Genomic DNA, 23,157 nt, shown 5'->3' with positions numbered 1-23,157 from the left:
AGAAGTTTCTGTTTTTTGAACAGAAACAGTGACTGTTAATGATAGTAGACTCCAAACAGTAATTTTCAAGTCACGTTTTCTCTAATAAAATACTTTATGTTCAGACCTGTAAATATCCTGCGTTAAAAGTAATGGGTCCCCAGAAATCTACCTTCACTGTGTTTTCACTCCTTAGTAAACTAACTGAAATAGAAAACTGGGTTATTCTTGTATATGTCTGCGTTAGAGTAGGAGGCAGCATCAATGTAATTCAGAGTAAATTAACATGCACGGCTCGTAAGTGTGCTTATGAGTGCTTATGCATATGTTCACATGTATGAACATTACCCACTACAGAAGCTTGGAGGAATTGAACAACGTATCTTTTTCAAATCGACTCCAAAGGCTGTCTCTTGTTTTGAGAAATTTGAGTGCAGCTTATATATGACTCCTCTCTATAAAATAACATAGACAAGACACTTTTTCATTATGGTATTTTAAAATGATCATAGCTAAATTTTGATTTATGTTGTACCAAGTTATGCTAATAAATATGAATATAATCTGTGCACAGTTGCTAGGATTTGCTCTCTTCCATGAGTACTAACAGTAATAAATGGCATGACTGAAAGAAAATGTGTGCAAGGGGCAAGTATAAACAACTATTTTTTTTTTAAAGTTTATATTTCCTAGTTTACACACTTTCCTTTTTTTTGTTGTTGTTGGAGAGAATAAGATTCATTTTTTGACTATTAAGAGGCTTTTGATCAAATCTGATTAGATAGAAATATTTTTCAGTATTACTCAGCTGAATTGTTTGCATTTCATTAAAAGGAAACATGCTGATTTTAAAATCACTATTAATTTTAAAGAGTGGACAAATTTAAAGTAACAAGTAAGATGTTCATAAAGAGTAATTATTCATATTACTATACTATATTTTGGTACACAGAATAATATTTAAAGCCATAGACATGCTTATTAAACTTTTTGTGCTAAAGATGAAGCATTGAAATTCATGAAGTTACAAATAAAAAAATGAAAACTAGGAGAATGTTTGATACTTTGTGCCATAAGTTCATAGACTTCTTGTTGACTTATCTTGTATTGTTATTAGTGAAAGAACAGTAGGGATTACCTTAATAAGTAGCTAAGTATTTTGTGTGTGTGTATATAAAATATGATTATCCACCTCAGAATTTCCTCCTTTTGTTTGTCATTATTTTAAATTTACTTGCTTACTGACATATTTGCAGTCACTAAAGGACTTTTTGCCAAGCTGTACTGTGCAAAAGTCATTGTGCATAGAAAATTCAGTCTTGTGTTAAACAAAAGAAAAGTAATAAATTTAATGATAGAATTTAATTAATCTTTTATTATTACCATCTTTGAAGCTTTGGTGATAAATTGCAGCCTCAGCCAAAAGCACTTCTCATGATTCATTGCTTAAGAGCAGCGCTTAATGTATCATCAAAAGTGGACCCCTTTCTTTATTTCATGGGTAATTTAACTTGAGAAAGGGAAAGTAACACAAATGTTAAATATCTTACTCCAGCTATTCTTTTTTAGGAGCCAAAGTCAACATTTATGTTTCCCTTGTGCCTCTCACTTTCACGAAGGAATGTTTAGAATCTTAAATTTCTATTTTATTTTATTTTTTTAATGACAAGTTCTTCTGTGCAAATGCACTGGTTTTGTTGAGCTAATGCTGTTTTCATGGATCTTTCCCTCTTTTCCTGTCTCTGCTTCACTCCCTTCCAACTTTGCAATGTAGCAAGCTGAACAGTTGTTCAATCAGATGTACAATCCAGTAAGTTCTTTTTAAAAATGCCATCTGTAACATACAAAAGCATGAGGATCCATTATCTCTTGTTGTGCTCTTCCTCTGTGGAGCTTTGCAGAATATTTCTGATGCTCACTATGCTGTATCCATTATATCCAGATAAGTAAACTTTGTGGACTTCAAGGCCATTTTAAGAATATGAAATGTATTAAACTACATATTATATTTCTTTTAAAAACACAAGTATCCTAGCCTTTAGGTCCTCAACTTCTCCATTAGAGAAGCATGCCTTTTTTTTTTTTTTTGCTTAGCTTTTTGATTCCTTCTTGTGGAGTACTTTATTTGATCCTTCAAACAAATAACTTTTAATTTACTCATTTTATAATAAGTGACTGAATTGATTAGGTGAACAATAGTATCTAGGATGTGACTGGTAATATTTTCAAAAAGCCATAACGCTAAAATAATTCTTATCAACTTTACTCACGTAAAAGTGATATTCAGTTCACATTCAGCTTATATACATTAAGAATATCAAAAGATAGTTTTTAATCCAAGAAAATACTGAAATATATAATGATGAATGCAAGCAGCAGTTTTGAAAAAGCCAAGTATTATTACTTTGACTTGTTTAGTATTATTATTCTTGCTAATGTCTGCTTTAATCGCACAGTATCGACCCTTTTGACTTAAGTGTGTACCCTTTTCTGTTTTAAGAGCAGTAATAAACATTTTCTTTGTAGAGAACTTTTCTTTGCTGAGCTGTATTTAACATGTGCTGTGAGCATCGCAGGACAGAAATAATGATGCAACTGGATTGTAATGGCAATTTACAAACTAAAGTTTACACAGTAATCATACCTGGAATTGCCATGTAATTGGCACAGTATTTATAGGAGGAGTATATATTCCTATATATAGGAGTATATGCCTAGATATATATGTAGGAATATATAGGTTTTATTAAGTAATATGATAATGTGCATTAGGGTAAGTATTGCCTTCACCAAAGTAAATCAGAATTTCACCATTAATAGTGGTGGACAAGGATTCCAGCTTTGGAGTCTCCTATAGCTAAGTCTAGCCATGTAGTAGATATGTCATGATTTGTGCATAGGAAAAGAGAGTCGCAAGAAATATGCCATATTTACTTTTGAAATTATTGGTTAACTTTATTTTGAATCCTGTCATGAATCATTTTTAAGTAGCATAAGGTCTGATATTATCGCTTTTACTATCTAGCATGCTGCTAGTCAGGCCTTTCCCCTTTGAACTATAAAAACTTTTTTATTCTGTATCACATATCACCTTTGTGGTTGTTACATTTCCTATTCATATCATTTGCACTCCTACTGTGCACGTCTCTTCAGACTGGAGTCTATTTTGTGTTACTTTTCTCTTGATTTTCTTAAATGCTTTCCAGTCATTATTTCAGTATTAGTTACTTTGCTATATGGAATTTGTTTGTTCATTCCTAGTCTATTTGTCTGTGATATTCCAAAGTCAGACAGTTTACTTTTTTTTTCTTCCCCTGCTTTTCATGCTTAATTTTCTGAAATACAAACATGTCTGTTCTGAAATAATGGATGCAAGATCCTTTTCCTTTGGTACCAGACAGTAATTGTAGTGTATCCTCCTCAAAACTGGTTTTCTTCAATAAACTTTTCTTGAAAAATATTTTTTTTTTATTGAAAGAAAAAAAATCTTTTTTTTTTTTTTTTTTTTTGAGAATGATCTCCTTTCCCCAAACCACCTTGAAATTGAGGTTGTGACTTCACTGAAATTGATGACAATGTTTTTTTTTTGAATTCCACAAGTCGAAGTTTTCACTTTTTTTTTTTTTTTTTTTGGTATGGCATTAATAGCAGGTCCTGAAACAACTTGTTTGTACATTATGCTTCATAATTTAACAGAATGCTTTTTTTAAATTTTATTTTTATTATTATTTTTGTTTAAGAGCCATAAAAATGGATTGCAGTCTACTGAAATTTTAATGCTCCTTTGTTTAAATGTGTCAGAAATAACAGTCAATCTCTGAGTGGAGCTCTTTTAGCCTATACAGTAATAACATAACTTTTTTTTTTTTTTTTTTTTTTGTGGAATTCATGTTTTCTACCATGTCGGAAAAGTATTGGCTCCAAGACTTTCTTTCAATGCTGAATCCAATGTTTTTAATCCAGCAATGGATGGAAATGTTTTGTTCTTATATGCGTTATACCATTTATGCCATTAGGGTACTGAGGTGGAAGAGGTGCAATGATTTCACAATGTATTTGCCTGTGTAAATAAGATGTGAACAAAATTGGGTGCATTTTTATTCATGTTTGCTTTGAAACTTGAACATTTTAAATACCCATTGATTTCTTGTGCAAAGTTGACTACAAGTTACATGATTGTTTTTGTCCTGTAGTGAAAATGTAATGACATATATCTTTTCCTCAATAGTAAAGACTTATTTTCCATAAGCTTCATGAGAGCAATGTCAGATTCAAATTTAAGACACTTGTAGAATTTACTTTAAATTGCTTACAGCAGCCCCTAGTGTTAAATAAGTAAATAAATAACTTGATTTTTAAGCAGACTACAAAAATAGTGGCTTTTTTATTAATCTATTACTGAAAGTAATAAGATTTGAAGGATCTTACAAAGTAATTTCTTGCATGTAAATTCAGTCATTTCATTTAAATTTATTTAACACTCAAATGATTTCTGTGTATGTGTCTGAAGCTTTTAAAATGAAATACTGTATCTATCCATCCATTTCTGTTATGTAGAATAATGCATGCATGATTGTACCATAGAATTTTAACTCACTAAGTAATTCATGTTATACGTTTGTGCCATACTATTATTGTTTTCATGTAGGAAATTTGCTGTTTACATGAGGACATATTATATTTAATTCTACAATATTTGTAGTACTTAGGAAAATATCGGAACAGACATATACGTACTGTAAGAATTAATGAAATTCCTAGCAATATGCTATTTTTATTGAATTGGAATATATAAATATAAAAAATATAAAACAATTGGAAAATAATATGTAATATGCAATGTAGTCACAAGATGACAGACAAAAGACCATAAGACCAGTGTGAAAATTGAAATTTTGGATTGTGTTTCCTATGTCTAATCTGCACATGTAAGCATTAAAAATACAGATTAATAGATCAACTACCTGGCTGCAGAAAGGTACTCATGATACAAGGTACTCTTCCTCATAAAAATAGAAAATGTATTCTCCCTAGGAAAACAGAGAACGTGGGAAGAAAAAGGAGGATGGAAATAGAAATAGGATAGGTGTAAGAGAGGAGAACTGCAAGTGATGGGGACTTTCTGATGTATGCGATTAACCATACAGCTTCTGATTAGGAGTGATCCAAGCCTTTCTCCCACATTTAGCCTGCCTGGTTGGAAGTAGGGACTATGTCAGTTGAGCTGCACCAGTAGGCTATGTTGGGCCTCCTGTTTGACCTCAGAAGTCCAGTTCCATCTGGAAACAAATCATCCGTGATCTTCATATAAGAATTATTATTAAAAAAAAAAAAAAAAAAAAAAAAGGTGACTCATACAAATCCAAACACATCTTGCAAATAAAATATATCTTTATCCTGGCACTGTCATATGGATTTTATTTTGTTGTCTGGTCAATTATAGTACCAGCAGCTTTGTCAGCAACATGAGGGTTTCCTTCAAGGGAAAGCTCCTTTAAAAAAAAGTTTCATGTTCTTGCTATCCATATTTTTACTAACTTTGATTTCCTCCTCCTTTAAGGCAATACCTCCGTAGAAGTCTGATTCCTGCCTCCTTTATGCAAACAAACTCTTGTTTGTGTAAATAGTCCAAAAATACTCTATAGGATGTGCAACCAACTTGGTCATTTTTAATGCTAAAATGATTTCTCTCTCTCTTTCTGAATAATCTTATTCTTCCCTCTGTAATGAATGCTTATGCTGATTTATATATGACATTATGGATAATTGTGCTGCATGTCAAACCCCTGTTGAGGTTGGATACTAAATCATTTGGAGTAAATCATATTTTATAGGTTCTATTTCATTTTGAGAACTATAGGGAAATGGCCAAGTTTGTGGTAGGGAAGTTTCCAAAAACACATCCCACAAATATGGAATGCTATAAACACCAGAGAAATCAGAATAAATGAAAATACTTTTGCCATTTAACATCAATTTCCTTAGCATGTTGTTATGCAAGGATTATAGGGCTACACTGGAGAATATAATTTATATCTGTTGTTTCAGGTTACATTTTAGTTAAGAGCTGTTCAGTAGATGATTTGTTCAGTGCACTTTGGAGCTGCAAAGGCAGGCTAGATGCAGAAAGGTGGGTGTTCTGCCTGTTTATGAAATGATGGAACCAAAGTCGGCAAATAAGCATCTTATGCATTGAAAGGAATAGAAAGGGAAAGTGACAGGGAAGAATATGAAATGGCGATAGCTTTAGAGTGGAACTGAAATTCTGTTCATACCCTTAAGAGATGAGGAGGAATCTGAAGAGCAATATGGAACAAAATGCTTTTTGCATAGTTTTGCTAGTATTTTAAAGAGAGGAGTGTTTTTTTTTTTTTTCTACTTTTTTTGAGTGAATTTACATTTACCAACATTTGAATTATTTTTCTCCTTCACTTGTTTATTCTTTGTGAAAGAACACTTAGGTCCCGTTTTGGAGAGGTAAAATATTGTCTAATTTCTTAATAGAACTGGTGGAAAATGGAAGTAGTGTGCAGGTTGGAAATGGTACCCAGTGTCTCAAATAATTGGCAGTCTGCATATTGCTTTTAATTAAAAAATTACATAGCTAGCTGAAAGTAAATTTCTTGACACAGCTAAAACTCAGCATAAAATAAATCAAACTTTAATATTAAATCAGGGAGATGTAGGAGGATGAAAATGAATCTCTTGCTAACATCTCTGTGGGTATTACCTTGAAATGAGCTCTGTTAGGAAACTCCTTTATAAGGGCTTGAGCATCCCAAATAGAACATTTGAAGAGCAACATTGGAATATTTGAAGAGCAAGGCTCGTAAGTTTTGTAGGCTTCTCCTATTATGGTAATTCCTGTTATGGCTTCTCCTGTATTGGTAACTAAATATTCCTTCTGATTAAAAATCTCACAATGGGATAAATAAAACATGAAATCATCTATCTTTTTCTTACTATCCTCATGCTTAAATGATATGTTACGAACAAAATTCCTAATTTTCTTTCCAGTAATCTCATTTCTCATTTTTTATTGTTGTATTTATACTAAACCCAGACTTGTTCTTTATTTATACAGAAAATTTTACCATTGCAAAGAATATGAACCTTCTAATAGCTGTATTTTATATTAATTCTTTCCAAAACATGCATGTTTCATTTTGACCGGCATTTCTTCCATTGCTTGCTTGCATCGTCTATTCCCTGAAATTAAGAAGATAATCCCAATTTTCTTCTGCATAATAAGATAGTTGGAGGACTTTCAGTTCTAAACATCCTGAATTTCTGTAAAATTTTTGTATACTAAGAACATGTTATCTGAATTTTCTATGTTTAATGTGCACTGCATTAAACTACTTGTTTTTTCCTTGCCTGCTCTTTCAAGATGCCAATTAGGAATAATGGGAAGCAAGGGGTAGGCGAAGCATTGCAGTGCATTGTTGTTTCCATCTGTGTGTGATTATACCAGCCAACAGTTTGAAGCACTTGATGCCTGATCATGCTCCCATTGATGTTAATTGGGTTTTTGCCATTAGATTTGATGGGATGTATGATTGGGCTCAGCACTGTTGTGTTCATTGCATTTGTTCTTGTCTGTGAAACTGCCACCCATCCATGCATGTGTTTGCCAGGTTTGTGCCATTGTCACTAATGAGCTTGTTTTCTGATGTTTCAGGCTAAGTATTCATGAGAATGGAATAAATAAATAAATAAAATTAAAAAAGATAAAAATAAAAAGGATTATTTGGTAAAATGTCTGCTGAAAGAAACTTTTTAGTTCATTGGTTTTTCTTTTGAAAGCAGCACTGCATATAAACAATTTCTTACTTTCATATTCTTAGTATCAAGCTGTATTTGAAACATCTGGTGATACAGATTACAATATATATATATCTGTGTATGCTCATGAAAAAAGCATACATGTATGGAGAGAGAGTGTCTATACATTTGAAAGACTTAAGAAGCATGAAGTGAATTAAATGAGTTACAAGGTGATTTTTTTTAAATTAAAACAACAAAACAACAGCCTTAAACCATGGTCATGTTAAGAAACAAAACAAAACAAAAAAAAAACAACCAACCAAACAGCACTCTTTTTGTTTAATAAATGCCCTCCCACTACAGGATGAAGCTTTGGTAAGATAGCATTTGAAAGTAATTTTAGACTGTGAGGGTACTTGAATTCCTTTTATAAAACTTCTGTAGAAAAATATTATCTGACAGAAATACCTATAATCCTTTTTAATGAAAATTTTAACTCCAAGATTGAAGAAGCAAAGCTCTTAAAGCTATGTAAATTACTGTCAGTATTATTATTATTATTATTATTTTTAATATTGATTCTGAAGGCTCATGAGGCTGAAGAGGAGGCACGGATGAACCCGGAATTTGCAGACAGAATGAAACAGCTTGACAAAGAGGCATCATACTATAGAGAAGAATGTGGCAAAGCGCAGGCCGAGGTTGACAGACTTCTAGAAATACTCAAGGAAGTAGAGAATGAGAAGAATGACAAAGATAAGAAAATTGCTGAGTTAGAAAGGTAATTTTTGTATTATTTGTTTTCTATTAAGTGGCATTTTTATGTACTTGATCTTCACTAAAGAGAAGAGAAGTTAAGGGTAGAATACATGTATATGTTTTTAAGAGGACATTTGTGATGTTTTGTAAAATTGTATCAGAAGTGAAAAAGATTGATACTTAAGAATCACATCTCCTGTCTCCATAAAAGGAACGTACATAGGAAAAGCCATATACAATTTACAGTGACAGCCCTCCTGTTAGGGCAACAGCCTTGTCTTTCTAGTAACAGGTAAATCAAAGCTGTCCCCATATATGTTTCTTCAATGCAAACAGGATCACTAGTTCTAAGAGGTCCTGAAAAGCGTTGGTAAGTATTTCTGCTCTTGTGCTGTCAGTATTTCTTAGTGGTTTTCTGAGAAATGGTTGCCTTCTTCAGATGAGTGTTTTCTGATGTTGACCTTTTTTTTTTTTTTTTTTTCTTAATTGTGGGAAGGTAGTATGGTCTTTCCTTAATGGAGATAGAATGGTTTGGGGGTCAATTTGTCTCATGCCCTTTTTTGTAATTAAATAATCTGAGATAAAGTTGCCATTTGTTTGATGAGAAATTTCTGTGTTTCTGAATTCTTTGTTCTCTTTCTGTACTCCTAAGCACTCTTACGTAAATGAATTTTACTTTTTCAAATGTTTTACATACTGCTTTCTAGTGATCAAGTTGGAAGAAAAGAGGTTTCAGTGTGCCAAAATTGAGATTTAAGAGATCTTCTGTTTATTGTTATAGTTCCCATCAAGACGTATCACTGCTATGTCCTGTTAGGGAGAATTACCATGAAACAGGAAGATCTGTCAGAAATATTGGTTACCTTAGGGGGAGCAAAACAATCACCTTGGAAAGGAAGCTTTGTAGAATGTCTCCTATTGATGATGACTTAACAACCTCCACAGTTCTGTTGCCAAAACCTACCTTTTTCTGAAGACATTTGGCACAGGTTTGATTTAATAATAATAAGGAATGGTATGTAGTTATCAATCAATGTGCCATGAGAATAGAGACCTCAAATTTAAAGTGATTAAATAAAGATTTGTACTTGACATGTAATCTGTTTACATGAGGACAAACTTAGTAATTACTTTTCTCATCACATCACAGAATCACAGAATCATCTAGGTTGGAAGAGACCTCCAACACGTCCAAGAGACAGACACAAAGTGGTTGTTTGGTACAGCAAGCCTAGCAAACTGTCAGCAACATAATATTGTAATAGGGAAATATTTTTAGACAGTGAGTATCTAACTCTTCCTATTAATCAGGATCACCTTGGGTTTCTCTAAAATTTAAGTTGTTTTCCCTCCCTCTTCCTCATTTTCGAAAAATATTGGCCAAAAATCTAAATCTTTATATAACTGTGCCACCCGTTGGCGTCCCTAGACAGGGAACTTTGATGTTGAAATTCCCCTTTCTAGGGGGTTTGGTGGAGTGTAAATTACTGTAACATTTTATGAAGTGCTACTGCTTTTTCTGATTTTAATGACTACTTGATTGGCTCATTATTGAAGGGAAGAGGTGGAGTCAAAGCTCAGTTTATCCACTTTATGGGGTTAAGGCATTGTGAAAATGACTGCAACTTTAACAGAAGCAAATTTGAAAATGTTCTTTCCTTCTTGTCCTGCTGTTTTTAAATTCATATAATGTGCTCTGTATTGCTATTTTCTCTCCTTACTTTCTCCCATTCTATTTTTTTTCTGCTCAGAAACAGCATATCTTCAACATATCTTGTAACAGATGCAAGGCTTGTCTGGTGTTTTGTAGGAAAATGAATGTTCTTTTGTAACATATTTGTTGGTTAATAGCTTGATGGGATCTATGTTCACTGCTCTGCCATCATTTTTACATTTCAAGATAATTGCAACAACATAAATTCTCAACATTTATAAACAAATTCCTAAAAGAGCTATATTTAAGAGTACTGCAAACTGTGATATCTTCATGATATTTCATATATTCATGTATAAATTGATCAGCATCATGTATAAAATCACAGCACCTTGTATAAAATCAGTTCATCTGAAAAGAAAATACATATTTGCAATAATGTTATCAAAATCAAGTAAAAATCAAGTAAAAATGAAAACAAGATCATGAATTACTTTTACACAGAAAAGCTGAATATATAATATTCAACAGCATGAATATATAATTATATATAAATATTCAAAAGCTGAATATATAATATATAGTTTCAAATACTCAAAGGCAGAAATATCTGTTTCTAGATATGAGGAATTAAATTTAGAGTTGCATACTATTTGGCAGATGAACATTAGTAACACTGAAGAAGATTTTATCTGAATGATCATTCTTTTGATTTTAATATGATTTTCTTGCCTCAGAAACGATCACACTACTGAGTTTCATCACTTAAGATTCATGATTCATACTTTTCCTCATATACGCAAACTTGTAGGTCTGTTTCTTGTTATTACATATGTACAAAAGTATTTTGTATTTTATAACTCCTTATTACTACTACATAGGAGAACCACTTTGTCCTTTTCTACTAATGCTGTTTGATAATTTCTATTATATCTTTCATGATTTTTTGATAATGTAAATACAACTGGGCAAGATAGCAATCAACTTAAATTTTAATGTGAAGGGCCTAACCAAATAGAGATATTGCAGCTGAGAAAACTGTCAGGATGGATTGAGTATGTTGTTTAATGCTTTTATTAGCAGTATTAGAATGAAAAGTATTGTTATTTGTGAAGTATGCTGGGGATTTTAAACAATTAATGAAGTGATATATAATAGTTTAAAATGCATGACTATGAAGTTAGGACCAGTAAAATTGCCAGCTGTACACTAAGGATAATCCTTGATACAATTGAGGAAAAGAGAGAGTAGATAGATTTGCTTATGGCAGTGTTGTTATGAGCCATCTAAATAACAAGGAGCGAATCCTGATATGTCAGAATAAATGTTACTGTAATGATAGGAAAGTAGTAATGTCATCAAGCAGTTGCAAGACACCACATGGAACACTGCTGTATACTTCTCAACAGTCATATTCAAGGAAGTTGAATAGAAACCGGAAACAGGTGCAGAGAGGGCTGGTATGATAATTAGGCAAATGGAGTACTGGTGTCAGAGGAGTCTAAACTTAAGTACTGGTTAATTTCCCTAGCAAAACAGGCTCAGTAGAGATGTGTGTTCCCTGTGAATATGAGAATGAGTAAGCCCTGCAGTGGAAGAAGGGTGATTTAAGTAAAAGAAGAGTGTTAGCACCTAATTCAATGGATATTAGCCATCCATTAATAAATTTAGTCTGAAAAGGGAAAGAAAAGATAGAAAGCTTTCTAATTTTCAGAGGAAGGAAGGCTCTGAAACAGCTTGCTAAATGAAAAAAAAAAAGGGAATGAGAAACCTAACTACTTCTAAGGTGTGGCTTGATAGACTCATGAATCTAATTATGACATGGCTGACTGCACCTGCATGGATGAGTTCAGGCCTCAGAACCAGGTTATTCCTCATAGTCTTTTGCTCTTACAAGTACAGTACGCTGTTAGCAACCCAAGTGTATAGCATTTGTGTTAACTTTACCTTACTTAGCATTGTAGAGATATCTATGCAAACACATTCCTTATATTAAAAGTGATTTCCTAGGGGTTGAGGACAATAACGAAGTGCTCTCAGAATGCAAGAAATGCAGGTACCCCATTGCCTTCATTGTGCCTTTGGATTAAATCAGAAGGACTGGGAGAAAACAGGACATTTTATGTGGAAAAAGACTGGAGAGGCTGCCTTTGCTCTTGGATCCTGATGCTGTTAAACAACATTCTAGGCTGTTCTCTGGACTCTGTTTTAAAGAGCATTATGTGGAATGATAAGTTCCATGCAGGAAAGTAGTCTCTTTAGAAGAAAAGAACTAGATTAGTAATTACTTTCTCATGCAGTCATATTTAAGTATCCCTTGTTGTCAATTGCTTTGAGCACCCTTAATAGACAGGCCAGACTGCCTATCTAACAGCAAGACTCAGCTCAGGATGCAGCGGCCTTTTAATTTTAGTTACCCTCAGGGATGGAGAAAGAGCTTGGGCAAAGGCTGAAAGTAAGAGTTAGGGAAGGACTAACACGTTACCTGCTTCCTCAGAGAGAATTGGCTCTGAATGAACCTGTCTGGTAACAGATAATCAGACTATTGCTGTTTTAAGAGTGAAATGCTGGAGCTTGATGATGGAGGATGAGAAAATATATAGAGTAGAATGCAAAAGCTTGATGTGTTTTTCTCCAGCATCACATTAGCCGGTCAGTCATTTGCTTGATTGAGTGTAGCTTCTTAGCAAAGCCTATACTAATGTGTATATTAATTTAAGTAAGTTAATTTAGAAATACTGTTTTATCTATGAGACAAAAGCAGTTTGGTTTTAAAATGTAGTGTAATTTTGTAGACAGTGTCAGGGATGCGTCATCTAGCACAGACTAGATGGCTGAATAGTAAGCAGAGAGAGAGGTGAGAAAAAAGGACCCCATTAGGATGTGGCCTGAATTACGTTTTTTGCAGTAGTTCTCTTTCAAACAGGTGATGAAAAAGCCCTTGGTCTAGTTCTTGCTCATAGGCATTGCCATAGATTGTGCATTTTGCACTGTAAATGGGAACATCCTGATTCTTTGAAGCAGAACATCTTTGTTTAGGGCCTTTCAGGTTTTTATTGAATAGATTCCATGGTCAAGATCACATTTTTTGGTATGTCTGTATAGTTATTTAGCATGTGTGTTCATAAGTTTTGGGTAATAGCACTGTAGATGTGCATTTAAGGCTTTGGGATATTCACACTACAATTAATTTATTCTGAATTCCTTTGCGTTTGAATTCTGATGAAAATAGTAAGTTCACTCGGCATTGAAAATTCATAGCAGAAACTTGAAAACATCAGTATATGTAAAAAAAGGGTTCAAAGAAAGTATTTTCATGCTTAAAGAAAAAAAGTACTTTTCATGTATGAGTGAAAAATTGTGCACCAGTGACAAGTCTAGCTTGGTATAAGGCAAGGTTTTTTTTTTTTCATACTTAATTGAAATAATGGTGGATATTTTTGAAAAATACATAATCAAGCACCAGGATATTTGCAGTAATGTAGAATATGAAGAATTAGCCTTATTCTTCAGACCATAAAAAAAAATAAATCTGTCAGCTTTAAAAGAGACTCTTTCCTGGGGATGGTGGAGAGGGGTGAACTTCTAAATAACGTCTTTAACAAACTGCCAAATTGTTTCACTGTTTTGTCTTTCAAGAGAAACTTGGTGAATGTAAGTGTTCAAACCCCTGGTGGCCTCAAAAAGACTTCATGGTATGGAGTTTGATATGACATGGTTTATGTGGCAGCAAACACCACCAGTAAACAGCTAATCTGTTTGTTCCATGTTGGTATGTGTATACATTAAAATGGCTATAAATATGGATGGCGTTAAACAGTCCATAATGACAAGGTGCCGTTGACTTTAAAATATCCATTGTGTGTTGCAGTGTACAGCAAGGATATGCTTGGTGCAGAAATTTTATTTTCCTTTTCCCTTTTTCCTTTTTCCTTTTCCTTCTCTCTTTTTTTTTTTTTTTTTTTTTTTTGTTTTGTTTCGTTTTCTGTTTTTTGTTTCTGGATAAAATTTACTGATATAACATCTACTTGTTATATTGTTAAAGAACTAATGTGTTCCTCCCTTTATTCTCTTTTGCTGTCTCTCTCCCTATCTGTTTTTCTCCAAACTGCTGATTTCATCCCTACTCCAACCAGCTTGACTTCCAGGTCAGTATTTTCCTATTTAATTGGTCCTCCCATGACCAAGGTTTTCATTGATGCTTAATTTATTTGGTCATTTTGATTCCATATCAGTAACTTCTGTTTGACGTTCCCCCCCTTTTTTCCCTTCATGCTTGATTCTGTTGTAAAGCTTTTGGTCATTCCATTTCTAGATCAGAAACTTCATGGTGAATGAATGCTTTTGTCAAAAGTTTGTAAGAAAAAAATACTTGTTAGCAACATATTAAACTTACATGTTGTTTTTGTCATTAGTTTTTCCTTTCTTTCCTTCTTTTGTTTCTTTCCTTCTTTCGTTTCTTTTGTTTCTTTCTTTCTGTTTTAGGAGTTCAACACCCGGGAATAAATTTTTGGTAGACAGCCCAACTCAGGGAATAATGAAGTGAGCAATAACAAGAATATACAGAGAGATGTATGTTTACAATTAGAGACTTACACTTTACTGTTACCAGTTTTACTATTATTGCAAACATAATAGGACAGGTTGGAGTGCTTCAGCTACTAGTTCAGAATCTTTTAGCAATTTGTGTTGGCCAGATTATGAACCAGATTAAACTTGAAGGGAGGTGTATGTGAGTATATACTTTGTATGCTGGATTTGTATGTAGCATGATCTAATCAGATACACATTTTTGTTTCTCTGAGGTTTTAGATTAATTTTGCAAGTGTGCTTCTGCACTGTTTTTGAGTAATGTTTAAATTATTTGGTAATGTTCTCATAGCCCAAACAGGTCCTCTGCTCCTGGGGAGTCTTTCTGTTGGCTTCAATCTTGTGAATGAAATCTTCAGCTTTACTTTTTTTTTTTGTTGTTCGTTTGTCTGTTTGTTTTGTTTTGTTTTGTTTTTCCCCAAGTTATACAGAGTTTTGCTGCGGTACAGTGAACCCCTAAAATGTTGCTTACTAAATTGAACAGTGTTGCAAGAGCTATCAGGAGACCTGAGATCTAGTCTATTAGAACCGACCTTTCTCTCTCTCTCACTATTAAAATGCAGGTGTATTTGGTTTTCAAATAGAGAGATGAGAAATGTTTCAGGGACCTTTGTGGCATGTGCTTTGTTTCTACCAAGCACAGTTGCTTGTTCTGTCAAGGCAACCGTACACTCTTGTGGTGCTTTTGGAAGCAAAATAGTTGTCACACTGAAGTACTGTAATAATAATCTGAGTATTAAGAAATATTAAACCAGGCCTCAAACATTTGAGATAATGAGATTTCATCAAACAGTAAATAAGAGAGGCTGAAGTTATTTTTTTATTCTCTTATCTGATCTAAAGAGTGAAAATTTATTTTTTCTTTCTTGTTTTACTTAGTATAAATTGAGAAATTATTTACCACAATACATGTTAATGGTCTAAGATTTTATTAATATGTGGCATGGCTAAGGTGCAACTAAATTTCGTTTCCTGTGCTGAAGTTGCTTTGCTTTAGGCAGAAACAGGCCTGGTTTTCAATCATTATCAAGGTAGAATTTGTTTACTTTTTCACAGACCAGTTGGATTAGAATGTAAAGGAGGGTGTATGCTGCAACGGCTGTCTAGGCAGATTCCAGGTATCCAAGGTTTTGCATTTGCAGAAATGGTTCCATGTATCATGTTGCCATGCAGCGCATATGGCTGGAATCATGGCAAATCTCCAATATACCTTTATAATGTGCTCAGCTCTGAAGTTTTCAGACTTTTTATTTGAATGCCTACTTTTTGAGTGGCATTATTCTCAGTTCATGTAGAACTGAGAATAGCAGTGAGCAGAGCTCACTGGTTTGGGAGAGATTTCGTATCTTGATCTCAAAACCAAGTACAGTTCATGTTTTACAATTCAACCATGTCAGAGGAGTTTCTTATGTGAATGCCTTCAGACCATACAGCAAAAAATGTCTCACTACTAAGACATTGATGAGACAAGGCTTTTTTTTCCTGATGTGCTTTAATATACAACGCAATCAAAACTTCATTTCCAGCAACAGAAATTGCTGGTTCTGAAATTTGACTCTTATCAATTGCAATAATGAATCACATGAACACTTTCTTTTTATTGTTTGTCTACTACAAGCATGTTTTAATGTGCTTGAATACAATGTTATTACACCTGAATTATAAAAAATATTGAAACCATTTATTTCAAGCATCTTTATTTCTGCTGGAAAGTAATTAAATGCATTTACTCTGGATCTAGCTATGGTGGAGTTGCTGTCTGAATGTGATTGCTCTGACATTTCTATCAGAGTTTCATATCTACAATTTCTATCATATTCAACGTTTATTGAAAATCTCCCTAGCCAGAGAGAGCTTAAAGAAAGACATTATGCTATGCAGTTGTCATTATGGTTGATTTCACTGGAATTCAATGATTGGTATGCAGAAACATTTGTTCAGCAGTTGGAGGTGCAATTTCTGTTATGTTTTATTGACCTAAAACACCAGCTGAAGCAAACTGTCCTCATAACCCTGCCAACTTTCATCCCTGGAGTCCTAGATAACTTGTAGCGTATGATTAGAGTTTATTGTAGTATTTCAGTGAAGTGTTAAGTTTTTGCAGCTTGAAACATCATTAAGATCAAAACTTAATTTAAGAAACAGATCTGTTTCTTTAATTTCTTTAATTTCTTCTAATCAATATGTTCTTAGCTGTCATTTTATTCATGATTAGAATGATTAGAAAAATTCTATAGTGCTTTTATAACACAATGAGCTATTGATACCATTGGCAAACATGAAAAATACATTGACATAAAAATAATATATATATATATATATATATATATGATTTATATTGATCTACTTATATAATACAAAGAGCACACTAGTCAGTAACATTTTTTTTGGTTTAGTTTATGATAGGTTATATGCTTCCCAAACTTTTCTACCTGTAGATAAACAGGAGATGGTGTAGTTCTGGAAATTTTCCCACCAGCTTCTGTTGTTGGCCTTCCTAACTGTTTCTGTGGAAGGCTAAAGCTCCATGTAATGTGCAAAGCAAGGTTTAACAGAGTTTTAAATTTAACTTACAAGCCTTCCACAGTTTTGTCAAATGTCATTTTGATGGTTCCAAGGGCAGAGTGATATGTTGTTCAAAGATAATTTCCCTGGAGAAATTGAGATAGTGTACTAATGAAAACTGAGAGAATCTGGAATATACATTACTCTTCTGAGAGATTGGTTGTTCTTAGTGAGAAACATTTGCTGTGTATATGGAACCAACATTTTAACATTGTGGGCATTTTAACATTTAAACCTTTTGAAAGACATGAAGATGTGATAAGAGATGTTTATCTGATTACGTGTTCTTTTGAATTTGTATGTATTTGCATTTAATTTTATTTAAGACAAACTAGAAAGTTTATTTATTTGGACCTCTTCCCTTTAAAAGAACAATATAAAATAACCATATAATATTAAATAAGTGGAATTACTAGAGAAAAAGAATAAAAATATACATTGGCCTGGTGCCAGGATAATGCAGTGTTCATTTTTATCCCTCTCCCTTCTTAATTTGCTTGGTTCTTTACTAATGCCCTCCCAGTATCCTTAAAGGACTGCAGAGGTTAACATCATTTCTGAGATAAATTGTAATGAATTATTTAAACAAGGAAGGATATTTTGTAATTTTTTCAGTAATGTACATTTTTCAGTTCAATTTGGTGTAAATACTCTTTGGAAATATGTAGATATGCAGCATAAGGAGGAATTTACATCTCTGAAGGATGTAGCCACTTTGGATTGGGTTGGACCTGACAAAAAAATTCTGTGTTGGGGAATAAAGAACATAAGGAACTGTTACTCTTTCTGTTTTGTGATTATGGATTTCAAGACAGAGCAGTCTTTCTTATGATTCTCTAGACCTTCTGCTTACACTAAGTTTTTTTTTTGCCAGGGTGAAGATCCACAGAACATATTTCTTTACCTTTTGAATAAAGCAGCCATAGACCACTTTCTTGGGGAGCTCAGAGACTGCCTGGGTACAATGCTGTCAGGATTCCCTGTGTGTTGTGGAGAGATGTGATGTATGTGAAGAATCATTGTGAGATAGTAGAGCTTACCCTTGAAAAGCTGTGATTGAAAAGAGACAGGGGAGCTAAATTTAGTAATTGGGCTGCTGATGGAGCTTCCTTTTCTACTCACATTGTTTACTTACATAATGCAGAAGCAATGTGAAAGGACAATGTGCTTGTGACTAGATTGAAATGCTCTGATCTGAATTACAATATGGGAAAGCTAGTATGTGAAAACAAGAAATTGTACAGTGTATACCTGACTTATTTGGACTTCTGAAGAGGTTACTGCAAAAGTACAGAAAGTTTGAATGATATAGGTTGGATTGATCCTGAGACCTGACAGGTTAAGCCAGGAGTTTCAGTAGAAAGATTTGATTCAGAAGGAAATTGCAGTAAGATGTGGAGTGCAGCAGAGGAGGCTCAATCCTGATTGCTTTCATGCTGGACATGTTGTGGACTTTATTTACTTATTTAATAAAAAAAAAGCTTCCCTGGAGAACAGCAGGAAAGAACCTGATGAAAAAGTAAGAGCACTAAAACTCCTTGGTCAAATATCAGGCAGCAACTATATTTGGTTACAGGTTACAGTTATCACTTATTAGTAAAATAGCTGAGCAAGCAATTGCCATTTAAATCAGATCAACTATCCTTATTAGTGTCTTGTCATCAGTATTATTTTATTTTATTTTATTTTAAAATAACATAAGCAACTGCAGAACAATCCTTGTTCGCACAAGAGATGTGTGACAAATGAGTCTTCCGGTATGGATTTCACACGTGTTCGTATAAAGTGTCATCCAATAAGAATGTGCTGAGACAGTAGTACAATACACTGTATTGAAGTTTCAGTGGTTGCAGTGCATGTATGTGTTGAAACAAAGTGATATGAACCATAGTTTGGAAGCAGGATTTTAGTAGGTCTTTTTCATTCATGCATTATCCTCATGTGAGTATTTCTAGCATCTGTCCAGGGCTTTGGAGGGAACTGTGTCAGACTAAACACTTCTTATACAGAGATTTTGGAAAAGTTCCCAGGTTGTGTGTTAGGTAAACCCTTCCTCCCACATTTTTGTCTTTGAGGTGACAAATGTTTCAGTGACTTCTGTGGCACTTGCTTTATTTCTAGCAGGCAGAGTTGTTGGTTCTGTCAAGGCAGCCATGTGGTGCTTTTAGAAGCAAAATAGTTGTCATATTGTAGCACTGTCATAATAATCTGAGAATTAGGAAATCTTAAACCAGGCCTCAAACATTTGAAACCATGAGATCTAAAAGAAAGGAAAATATTATTATTATTATTTATTTATTTATTTTTACCTTGATGATATATTCTGGGTGTTGCAGCATTCTTACATTCAACCGGAGAATTAAGGAATATGGGAATCAAATTATTTGAAGATTTTAAAAGTATTGTTTTTTTGATGATTTTTTTGTTCAATGCTTGTACCAGTCATTTTGATTCCAGTCCTTTACGTGAATGCAGAGAAGACAGGGAGGTTGCTTCTCAGTTCTTGTAGTGCATAGATCAAGTAAGAACTGTGACATGGAGTTTGCCATAGTCTCCATTTTAGGTGAATGATAGAAAGAAGACCAAACATTCTTCTTCAGTAAGAGAAGACAAAATTAACTTGTGATAAAGGTGTACAGAAAAATGGTCTTTGTTACTGGAAAAAAGGTAAGTCAGTTTGGCCAAAATTAACCAGAGAGTATCCTCTTTCTCCAGATTTTTTTTTTTTTTTCTTCAACCACCAAAATTTTACTGTCATAAGCTTACCATGTAAGGGAAGGTCTCGAGGTCTTCTGTCATCCTTCTTGGCAGTAGGCAGTCCAGCACTGGTGTGCTGTTATACTAGCTTTGATATAGAAAATGGTGCTGATTTACACTAATGTTACACTGTAGTTACAGATGAATCAGTATGAGCCATGTACTCCCTGAGGCAGGCAATTGTGTGCCTACTTACATTCTCAGAACTCAGGTGCATTGCACAGTGTTATGGAATGAAGATGCTGAAAGTATTACAAATTCTGGCACCATTTTAAACAAAATAATAGATTTTTGTAGCAGTTTTGTCATCATACTGTTGGAATAACCAAAGACACAAACCCCAAATGAAATAATTACTCTGGAGGGGGTAATGTATTAGAAGTGGTAAATTGATTGCTTATAGTTTTGTGGCTTTCTTAGGCTCCATTCTACATATGTTGCTTGTTTTGTGGATGGAGGGTAATCATTGTGTAAATCGTGAGCTGGCTTTGCAGTTTTGCAGTCAGAGTACGTTCCTCTACACAAAGAAAAAGGCAAAAATTCTAATGAAATATCATTATTTTATATGTTAATAAATTTTAATATATATTCTGCCTTTGGCTATGATCATCACTGTCTGCCATTTTATACCAGGGCATAAAGGTAGATGAATGATTTGGCCTGGAATGTATAAGCAATCTAGCTTCTGAGCATCATCTACATCATAAGAAAAGAATGTCGGGCCCAGTACCATTTTTTTTTTTAAACCATCAAAGGAGAAAGAATAAAAGTTATTTTGAAGCTCAGTTCTCTTGGATGTTTTGGTTGAGTTAAAATTAACTTCTGCATGGCTGGAATGATTGCTTTTGGTTTTGCCTTAAAAGTATTCTTTAATTTTTGATCGTCGTGACAATTTTTAACAAAAAAATAGAAAAGGAAGGTTAAGCCTAAGGGGAAAAAAAAAAAAAAAGATGTTTTGGATACTAATAATCCTTAGCTTGTTGAATCTGGATTTAAAAGAACAACCTGAAACTTTTTATAAATGTAAATGTCAGCGCAGGAAAGTATTATTATTATTTTTTATTAGCAGTTATCTAATATGATCTTAAGTCATCTGATCTTAAGATGACTAGATTCTAACTTAATAAATTTACCAATCAAGTTTTTCTTTAAGAAAAATGCTGGTTATTTGAGGCATGTTTTGTTTACTTCGTCATATCAAAACTTAAGCCTGTCATGCATATAGGTTTTCTAATTATGGTGGAACCTATTTTCCCCAGAGAAATCCATCTATGGGGGTGTAAGTGAATAAGCAGTGTCCTTGCACATTTGTGCCAGGAATGTGTCTGTCAGTACCTCCCTTGATGTCTCTTGTTATCTTTATGGTTTGCTAGAGTCTAACCCAGCCTTGTTTTTTCAGGCTTATAGATTGGTAGTAGCAAATGCATTTGCATTCTATGAGAATATCAGAAACAATACTTAACACTGCTCATATCTTAGTGGAAGTTCTGTCTGATGTATTTCAGTTGAGCTGGATCTGAATTGTAAAGAAGTCTTAAAACAAACTCCCATGCTGCCGTTTTGGTCTTTACTCAATAAATCAAATGGGAATCTGTATGTACTCTCAATTCTTAAGGCAGTGAGAACGAAACTGTTGGAAATATTTGTTGAGCCTTACTGAAGTAACGTAGTTCAGAACAGACATTCACATGGACGGGATTTACAGTATCAGGTCTTCTGCATCATTAGCTACTGAGATCCAGAGTGCCTAAAGTGTTAAGATGCAATTTATAGTTAACATACATGAATCCTATGTGAAGGTGCAGAATATTTATAAAGGAGAAATATGATCTTTTAAAAATAAAAATGTTTTCAAGCATTGGCTGTAAGATTCTTTCTATGCGTACCTAGAATAACAGTTGAAATATTTGGCTGTAATTTATGTAGCATCCTAAATTTTAACACAGATTTTTGAGGCTTTCATATTTTGTGGAAATCGTCTTTTGACTAAATTGCTATATTTCATATTTTTTTTTCCTGAAACTTTTTCGTTATTTCCTTGAGTTCATTATACTCTGTATTTTTTTTTCTCATTTTTATTCCATAAAAATCATAAAGAAGAAAACACTATTTACCTCATTTTCTATGTGTATTATCCCAATAATAGAGGACTGCATACTTTCTTGTAAAATGAATGGTAAAGTGTACAGGTTTCTGGCATACTGGAGAAATTTTTGGTTGTCTTTCAGACAGCTGGTCCCATTGTAATGCTGTTTAATATTATGACAGTTATTACAGAGACATGTTCCTTTAGAAAATGCTATAGGTTTTGCTCTTAGGGGTATTTCATGTGTCTGCAATTTTTGGATGCTTTGGAAAAAAAAATCTTTATGAAATACAGTGAAAGCTACACTAAGCATTTAACACTTGATTTTGGCTGATATTGCATACTTTTTGGCCAAGGTACTCAGGTGGCTAATTTAAAATGGGAATTTAATGAAATAGCATGACTTTCTATAATCATGATGAAAGTGTTGGAGAGTAGACAACAGTTATGCACTACTGTAAAATGAAATCTAAAAGATACTTGAATACATGTGGAAACTAAATGTCAGTATTTGTTTTTGAAACCTGTACTAAAGTAATTAAGTGCACTGTAGACTGACCTGTGAGATCATTTTGTATCTTATTATACAAGAGACAGAAAAAACTTGTTTAAATGCAGTCGTTACAATTAGTGATACTCACACTAGCAAGAACTAAGTGCTATGCTGTTTTGATTCTTCAGAACTCTCTTGAAGGAAAACAAAAAAAAGGGAGGGGGAGGAGGGAACAAAAAAATGTATATATATTCAATGCTAGAAATACTGCAATCTAGTGAACTTAAACTATTTCCTGATTTTTTTTTACAATGGCCAGTGATGTGTATATTTTAGTTTATTCTAATTAAGTTAGAAGCAGATAGAGTGAAATTGCCCCTTTTCTACTAGATCTTGTTGTCAAGGCTGACAGATATTGTGTATCATGTAGGACCTGGAATCTGAAGGAGTACTTCGATCATTTCTATCATGAAAGAGGCAGTAGCATAACTTCCAGTTCCAGCAAAC

The 23,157-nt window shown here is 33.5% G+C and overlaps 1 protein-coding gene across 18 annotated transcripts in view; it reads left to right on the top strand.

The window, feature by feature from the left end:
- Positions 1–23,157, top strand: part of ERC2 (ELKS/RAB6-interacting/CAST family member 2) — a 556,650-nt gene that overhangs the window by 239,542 nt on the left and 293,951 nt on the right. For 9 of the 18 annotated variants that reach the window (XR_011100127.1, XR_011100133.1, XR_011100134.1 and 6 more), the window contains 3 exons: positions 1,754–1,789; positions 7,370–7,399; positions 8,334–8,527. Coding sequence is in view for 2 of the 18 variants with exons in the window: in XM_068694082.1 (XP_068550183.1) it covers positions 1,754–1,789; positions 7,370–7,399; positions 8,334–8,527 (260 nt within the window). In the remaining 16 variants the exon portion in view is untranslated. The remainder of the gene's footprint in view (positions 1–1,753; positions 1,790–7,369; positions 7,400–8,333; positions 8,528–23,157) is intronic. The other 9 variants (XR_011100132.1, XR_011100138.1, XR_011100137.1 and 6 more) reach the window with 3 other exon arrangements.

This window comes from Anas acuta, chromosome 11 (genome assembly GCF_963932015.1).
Source record: "Anas acuta chromosome 11, bAnaAcu1.1, whole genome shotgun sequence".
NCBI classification, from domain to species: domain Eukaryota; kingdom Metazoa; phylum Chordata; class Aves; order Anseriformes; family Anatidae; genus Anas; species Anas acuta.
Note: the sequence above shows the minus strand (reverse complement) of the source record. Positions and strands in the feature narration are given on the sequence as shown.